This window comes from Gymnodraco acuticeps, unplaced genomic scaffold (genome assembly GCF_902827175.1).
Source record: "Gymnodraco acuticeps unplaced genomic scaffold, fGymAcu1.1, whole genome shotgun sequence".
Lineage (NCBI taxonomy): Eukaryota > Metazoa > Chordata > Actinopteri > Perciformes > Bathydraconidae > Gymnodraco > Gymnodraco acuticeps.
This window is the reverse complement of record NW_022989958.1, coordinates 1-7771: the sequence shown is the minus strand read 5'-3', so window position 1 is coordinate 7771 and position 7771 is coordinate 1. Positions and strand designations below refer to the sequence as shown.

At 44.4% G+C, this 7771-nt stretch overlaps 1 protein-coding gene across 2 annotated transcripts; it reads right to left on the bottom strand.

The window, feature by feature from the left end:
* Positions 1–933: 933 nt before the first annotated feature.
* arhgef4 (Rho guanine nucleotide exchange factor (GEF) 4) lies at positions 934–7339 on the bottom strand. Of its 2 annotated transcripts, none has more exons than XM_034210716.1 (9): positions 7160–7339; positions 6260–6460; positions 5967–6146; positions 5627–5859; positions 5201–5330; positions 4578–4709; positions 4217–4460; positions 3644–3721; positions 934–2298 (listed from the first exon to the last, which is right to left on the bottom strand). In XM_034210716.1, exons 1-9 carry the CDS (start codon positions 7283–7285, stop codon positions 2141–2143), a joined length of 1482 nt encoding a protein of 493 aa, XP_034066607.1. In that variant the 5' UTR covers positions 7286–7339; the 3' UTR covers positions 934–2140. The 2 variants fall into 2 exon arrangements, with proteins under 2 accessions (XP_034066607.1, XP_034066606.1); XM_034210715.1 differs by having other exon boundaries at positions 934–2295; positions 7160–7285.
* Between the last annotated feature and the right edge of the window lie 432 nt (positions 7340–7771).

The following is a 7771-nucleotide window of genomic DNA, read 5'->3' as shown; positions in this document are numbered from 1 at the left end:
ATGTTATGCTAAACATTTCTTGCAGTGAAAATCCAATTTCCTATTTTTTTTATTAAAGAGCAAAAATAATCTAAATTGTGATATATGGAGAGATGGCCTATGAGCAATCTACTTCCCACTTCACCGCCTCTAATCTGCATACAAACCTAACCAGTATATTTGCAGTAACCAATGCATGAACTCTACTGCTTGCACACATAATCATTTAGATACACTTAAAAGCACAAACAAAAGGATTGGAAGAATAGCATTTGTGGGGAGCCTAATAGTTATTTTAAAAAAAAAGTTGTATTACAAGATCACAATTCATAAAACTGAGGCAGCTATTTATAACTATTGTCCATCCTCTCACATAATGTGGTTTGATCTTCCAGAATTACCCTTAAAGGTGGGGTAGGTAAGTTTGAGAAACCGGCTCGAGATACACTTTTGGTTATATTCCATGGAATGCTCTTAACATCCCGATAGCAATGAATATCTTAAGTGCTTTGACTAAAAATCCATAAAATCTGTGGAAGCCGTAGTACTGTAAAAAGCACGACCAATCATATGAGCCGGGCCGGCTAAAGTAACTGGATGGCCTACCTGCCTGTCAGCCTTCCATCTGTGTGTTGGAGGAGGGGCTCTGTAAGGAAGTGGCAGATTTATTCCGGCTGTGTATTTTCAAATTCGAGCGCACTCGAGCTGGTTTCTCCAAAATTACCTACCCCACCTTTAAATAAAGAATTCATGCTTATAAAAAATGCTAAGAGAAATATAAATAACATAGGTTTTGTAGATGAGAAGCTTGAACTTGAGTGTTCGTTTAAACCTGATTTAAATATCACACGCAGCTGGAGGTTAAACCCCATAGCATCGTGACGTGCCCACCCATGATGTGTGAGTGCTGTGTGGTGTGAAATATATTAATAATGATCTCAACCGACAGACACATTTATCAGCTTAGGAATGTTTAATATTCCATATCGTCAGAAGCAAAAACATTTGAACATAAAAGGTGAAAGGAGCACATTTCACTGAATGCACTTACAGAGGGAAATCACTGGGCTGCATTGATGTGAAATTAGATTATACTGGAGGACCAGAAACACGGAGCAGGATGACTGGCTATCAGGAGGAAAGGTAGATAAAGGAACGTCAGAGAGTGTGTGTGTGTGTGTGTGTGTGTGTGTGTGTGTGTGTGTGTGTGTGTGTGTGTGTGTGTGTCGTCAGCCTGGTAGCACAATGAAATCCCAGTTTCTTGGATCTGGTTAAATATAGCAGGGTTCTTCAGAGATAAAAAAATATTCTTCACAGTATTTTTTCATCACATCCATGCATGTCATTGTAAGTCATCCATGACACACTTCAAATGGCACTTTAAAAAAAAAAACGAAAAAGTAACAGGCTATTTACTTTCATTGACATGGTAGGTATAAGGAGGAGTCGAGGAACAGACTCGAGGAATGTGTGCATGTCGCCGCTAGTTGTGGGTCGCTCTTAATCTTCCTGCATTTCGTGAAGTGTTCGCACCAGAGACATACAGAGCCCGGCAGATGGAGATCACAAAACACTTTAGAAAACCGAGCTGAAATGATATATTTGCACGGAGAAAAAGCACAGGAAACTACCTCCTCTCTTCCCTTTTTTTTCATAAACAGACACGGAACAAACAAATATAAAAACAAATCGTCTGGCACTGTGAACACTTGGCATCTGTGAAATCATAAAACAACACAACAGTGGAAAGAAATGACACAATTTTGACGATGGCCAACGTCTTCACAGAGGCAGCACAATCAGGAGTCCCACGCTCGCTCACAGCAGTACAGTAGTAGTATTAGTACCAATCTGCGCCGGATTGAAGGTGTAGTAGTAGTAGTAGTAGTAGTAGTAGTAGTAGCAAGTTAAGCAAGAGTCCTCTCTCCGTGTCTCCGGGAGACCATTCTCAAGTCTGATTGTTGACCAACCTTTAAAGTGCTTTCGAAAAATAATCTCCTCTTCATCATAATCATCCTCATCTATACAATGGATCAGTATTAGGGCAACGAGTAGGAAAGAAAAGAGAGAATAAAAAGGGTCTATCAGGCACGAGCAGGGAGCCCTCCTCCTCCTCTGTTCCTTCATCCCATACTTCTTCCTTTCTGATTTCTTTCCTCCGTTACTTCTTGAAGGGTGTCAGTCTGCCGATGTTGTGCCAGAAGGTGGAGGTTTTGCGCTTGGGCTCGGCCAGCATGAACACCTGCTGCTGGGGCACGGCCGTGGGGAGGGAGGGGTGCTTCTGTCTCAGCAGGAAGTCGTAGTACGGCCTGGTCACTGCTGGGGAGGACATGGAGAGAAAGGATCATCACATACAGAATACTAAAGAGAGGTCGTACACAGTGACAGGAAGCAAACATTCATCATCTGTCTGCCTGTCTGTCTGTCTGTCTGCCTGTCTGCCTGTCTGTCTGTCTGTCTGTCTGTCTGTCTGTCTGTCTGCCTGTCTGCCTGTCTGCCTGTCTGTCTGCCTGTCTGCCTGTCTGTCTATCTGTCTGTCTGTCTGCCTGTCTGTCTGCCTGTCTGTCTGTCTGTCTGTCTGTCTGTCTGTCTGTCTGCCTGTCTGCCTGTCTGCCTGTCTGTCTGCCTGTCTGCCTGTCTGTCTATCTGTCTGTCTGTCTGCCTGTCTGTCTGCCTGTCTGTCTGTCTGCCTGTCTGTCTGTCTGTCTGTCTGTCTGCCTGCCTGTCTGTCTGTCTGCCTGTCTGTCTGTCTATCTGTCTGCCTGCCTGTCTGCCTGCCTGTCTGTCTGTCTGTCTGTCTGTCTGCCTGCCTGTCTGTCTGTCTATCTGTCTGTCTGTCTGCCTGTCTGCCTGTCTGTCTGTCTATCTGTCTGTCTGCCTGTCTGCCTGCCTGCCTGTCTATCTGTCTGCCTGCCTGTCTGCCTGCCTGTCTGCCTGCCTGTCTGTCTGTCTGTCTGCCTGCCTGTCTGTCTGTCTGTCTGCCTGCCTGTCTGCCTGCCTGTCTGTCTGTCTGCCTGTCTGTCTGTCTGCCTGTCTATCTATCTATCTATCAATCCATCTATCAATCAATCTGAATTATTGCCAATTGCCCTTTTTTTTTGCATGTGTTAGCACAGTTAAGCTAACGCCACAAAATAAAAATAAACGCCAACATTTTATTTTGTTAAGTACTGAAATGTGTCTCTGCGTGAACTTTTCTTAACAGTGTCAATCGAAAAACAGCGATTGGGACATTTTTTGTCAGAGTCTGTCTTTTGTTAGAGTGAGCGCACAGTAGGACTCTTCATCAATAACTCTGCTGAAAAAGTATTTTTAGTCCTAGTAAAACCTTTACTGTGATTCTGGGATGCTTGAAGAATAAAAGGTCCTGGTGACATACAATTCCAATACAAAGTGCTGCTGCATGCATCATAGATCACTGCTTATATATTATTTATAGTGAGGAGACCCCTGTCCAAGCTCAGGGAGAAGAAAGACATCTTAAGACTGATATTGCACTGAGACTTAGGATGACCTGATCTATCCCCTGAAAAAGGAAATAAAACTTATGAACAACAAGATATACAGTCTGCAGTGATAGAAACCCCCACACTGAGTTAGCACACTCAGGTGACTTGATGTGCTGCTACTAGAGCAATCTGTCTCTGAACGCTTGGGTGCATACCTTTGGGTTTCCCAGCTGGATGGCTTTTACAGGCATTAAGCATGGCCTGCTTCTTCTGGACCTCCGTGAGAGAGAAGCCTGAAAAACAGAAATAGTACCACTATGAAGTCAATTCATTCATAGAGCCCAGTTTCACAAATCACACATGTTCCTCTGTTCTTTAACCAGACGTGAGAAGCATTTCTGATGAGTCCTAATTTAGTTCATAAAAAGTGAATCGAACAGATCTCCTCCTCTTAGAATTAAATGGATGGAAAATGTGCATAACAGTCAAAACACTAATTCCGCATTATTCATAACGTCACAGTGAAGCAGATGTATAATACAGACGGAGCGAGCATAGCTGACATTATTCTTTTTATTCTCTGGATCAGCATCTTAGAAATCCATTTACTGCTGGCAGTCTTACATTTCCTGAGGCACCACACAGAGCGGAGTTTAAAGTATTAATGTGGATGTTGTTGAGAAGAAGAAAGGAGGATATGAATCACATTTGAAGAGAGAGCAGAGAAGGAAGTGTGGAGATAATGACAGTTAACATAATGATTTCAGATGTTTTCATTCATCTCCGACCTGTCTCTTGGTCATGCTGGACCTGAGTCCTCTCGTCGGCGAAGGCTCGGAGCCAGCGCTGCTTCTGCTCCGGCTTCTTGGCACACAGCAGGTGGACCTCGTCTCCAGCCAGCGACCGCAGCTTCAGGGCGTTCTTCACGCTGATGTTGAAGTCCTTCTCCTTCCCGTCCTCCACGTCTATCACCTCCATGTGGTCCATGTCCATCCGACCCTTGTAGTACAGCATGTCTCTCCTCAGCAGGTCCTGCAACGATAAGGAGAGTTCAGCTAGGCTTTAGAAGGCTGAGTGACTGATGAGAAATGTGCTTCATGTGTTTCTACCCCTATCATCAGCGTAACGTGGTGTAAAGTGCCGAGTCACCTTTTTGCAGTACACCATCTGATGATCAAAGAGGAAGAACATTCTCTGCTGACTCTTGGCCTGAGGCTGGGACAGCTTGCTCAACTCTCCTGAGAAGAGCAGATCAGAGCTCCTGCTGAGGATGTCGTCTCCCTGCATGGACGGACACACACACACACACACACACACACACACACACACACACACACACACACACACACACACACACACACACACACACACACACACACACACACACACACACACACACACACACACACACACACACACACACACACACACACACACACACACACACACACACACACACACACACACACACACACACACACACATCACACACACACACACACACACACACACACACACAGACACCACACACACACACACACACACACACACACACACACACACACACACACACCACACACACACACACACACACACACACACACACACACACACACACACACACACACACACACACACACACACACACACACACACACACACACACACACACACACACACACACACACACACACACACACACACACACATTGCTACCATGTTCTGTTGCAGAGCGAGAGATTATTTCCAAACAGAAAGGCCTCTTTCCCCACCTCCCAGTCCTCGATGGCGCTCTGCCACTGGGCGATCTTGTCGATGTTCTCCAGGCGCCGTTTCCTCTCGTTGATGAGCCTCGCCACGTTCTTCATGGCGTTTAAGGCCGCCTCCACATCTTTATAGTCCCTAAAGATCAAAGAGTGACATGCAGTTGGTGAGTCAAGATGAAGTTTAAAGGATTACTGTATGTTCTATATATTTGTTTTTGTTAGAAAAAAATCCATGAAAAGACCAAAAACTTCAACAGTGTCTTCCCTTTTTTATTGTCTATATCAAGTGAGGACCTTGACTTAAGATAAGATTTTGTCAGACTACTATTTCCAAGGTATTTACAAGATAAATATCGATATCAACAGCATCTTTTAAAGCTAACCCTAGCCCACAAATGCACCGGTGGTTCTCCTGATCTCGGTTTGATTCACCTGTGCTGTGGGTTGGTGTATTTGAGCAGCTCAGCCAGCTGCAGAGGGTACTTGCAGATCTTCTGAACCGGAGTGAGCAAGAAGCCGTCCAGCGAGATGTCGATCATCTTCTGGAGGAGTCGGCAGGCCTCGAAGAAGAACACGTACTTGTTGACCTTCATGACCTTAGAGAGCTGCATGCAGGCGTTGGGGTGGTTGTTGCAATACTCTGAGTAGATCTGGAAATCCGTTTGCTGCACACAGAAGATGACAAGATAGGGTTACGAAAACAATATTTACCTTACTTCAGTGTGCTATACACTATACACTACTGTGGATTGACTTATTTGAATCTGCTTACGTGTTCGAGGAAGCAGCAGCCGATCTCACTGACGTGCGGCTGCTCCTTGTTGAATTTCTTCTCCAGGCCTTTCAGGAACTTCCTCTGGAATCGATAGATATCTTCGATGTTGCCAAAGATGGTCCGAAGCTGCTCTTCAGTGAACATGTCTGTCCTCTTGCGGCACTGTTTGATGTAACCCTGAGGGAAACAGAAAAAAAATCAGAACATATTGGACAGATGAGGGGTTGAGGTATTCGTTTTTCAACAATAAGGAACAAAAATCATGATGTTTTGACATGATGGATCCAGACCTCGCAGATGTCCTTCAGGTGCTTGATGTAGTCTCTCTCTGTGCTCATGATCTCGTTGATGACGTTGGTCCTCATCTGTTCTTTGCAGGGTAGACCAGGTCCCAGCAACAGACCCAGACCGGCCCGGTTCTCCTCTCCAGCCTGAGCCCCCTCCAAGTGGGCCAGATACTCCTCCATGGGCTCATCCTGGTTCACACGCAACTGAGGAGGACACGAAAAATAATTATTAAACGACAATTTTTCCCAATAAACACCTCGGCATCTTCATTTTATATGCTACACAAATACGGCCAGGATCCGTTGAATTTTCGGAATATCGGGGTTGCAGATTAGAATGTTCCAAAGGGGGGTTCGTTCAGCATGAAACACTTGAAATAACTAAAGGATAAGAAAGTGAGGTGATAGAAAACTATGTCTGCTAAAAAGTGAGCAATGATTGAGAGTCAGAACTAAACATTTCAGATGTGTGTATCTCACACTGCACTGTGACTTTAATTCATGTACCTTTGTTATTCATGTTTTATTATCTTTGCTTTTAAATGACTGTTTTGAAATGCCATTTTAAAATATGTTTCTTAATGCTCTCAATGTCTTTCATTTTTGTAAAGCACTTTGAATTGCCTTGTGTTGAAAGGTGCTAAACTTGCCTTTCATTTTACATTATATCTTCACATAAATCAAATACGCACAAGCATTTTGAACCCCGTGTGCAATAACATATTATATTTACATGAGGAATGTCTTCACTAAAAGAAACAGAACTCTAATTCTGCAGGAGTATTGATAACCGGTTGAAGGTTAATGTTCTGCTGTTACTGCAGCAGGAGCAGTCATCAATCAAACAGAGCAATTAAGAGCCGCCTGCAGGGGTAATTGGATCAGTGATGGAGGTTGTCTCACCCGTACGAAGCTGGCAGGGAACCAGCCCTCGCTGTCCACGATGCGACCCCACCACCACTCCTTGTTCGTGGCATCCACTACCTCGATGACGTCCCCGGCCTTGAAGCCCAGCTCCTGGTCGTCCATGGTGACGTGATCCCAGAGCGCCTCGGCGTACACCACGCTGCCATCGCTGATCAGCTGCAGAGGAAGGAGAGGGGTCAGAGGTCAACATGTGCTGCAGTGTTGGACATTTAATCAGATAATGAAAACCCATCGTAAACAACCAGCCACTAAAAGCATGGATGGGTTTAACTGAGGGAACGACGTCACTCCTCAAACATTTGTGTAACCATTACTCATATTGATTTTAAAGTTATTACAATTTTGAGATAGTACTAAAAAAATATGTTAACCTCGTGGTGGTGCAGGATTAAAAGTCAGAGGATCATCAGCGTCTCGTGTCGCTTCCTCGACACATGATGGGTTTCAGGATGTTTTAATGTGGGTCCATGCGAACAAAGTCGATTTTTTTGTATGGTTTTGAAGGACAGTGTTAACACTAAATATACTGCATAATAGAACAAAAAGAAGCCGACTCTTAAGAGCTTGGAAAACAAAAGAAACAAAAAT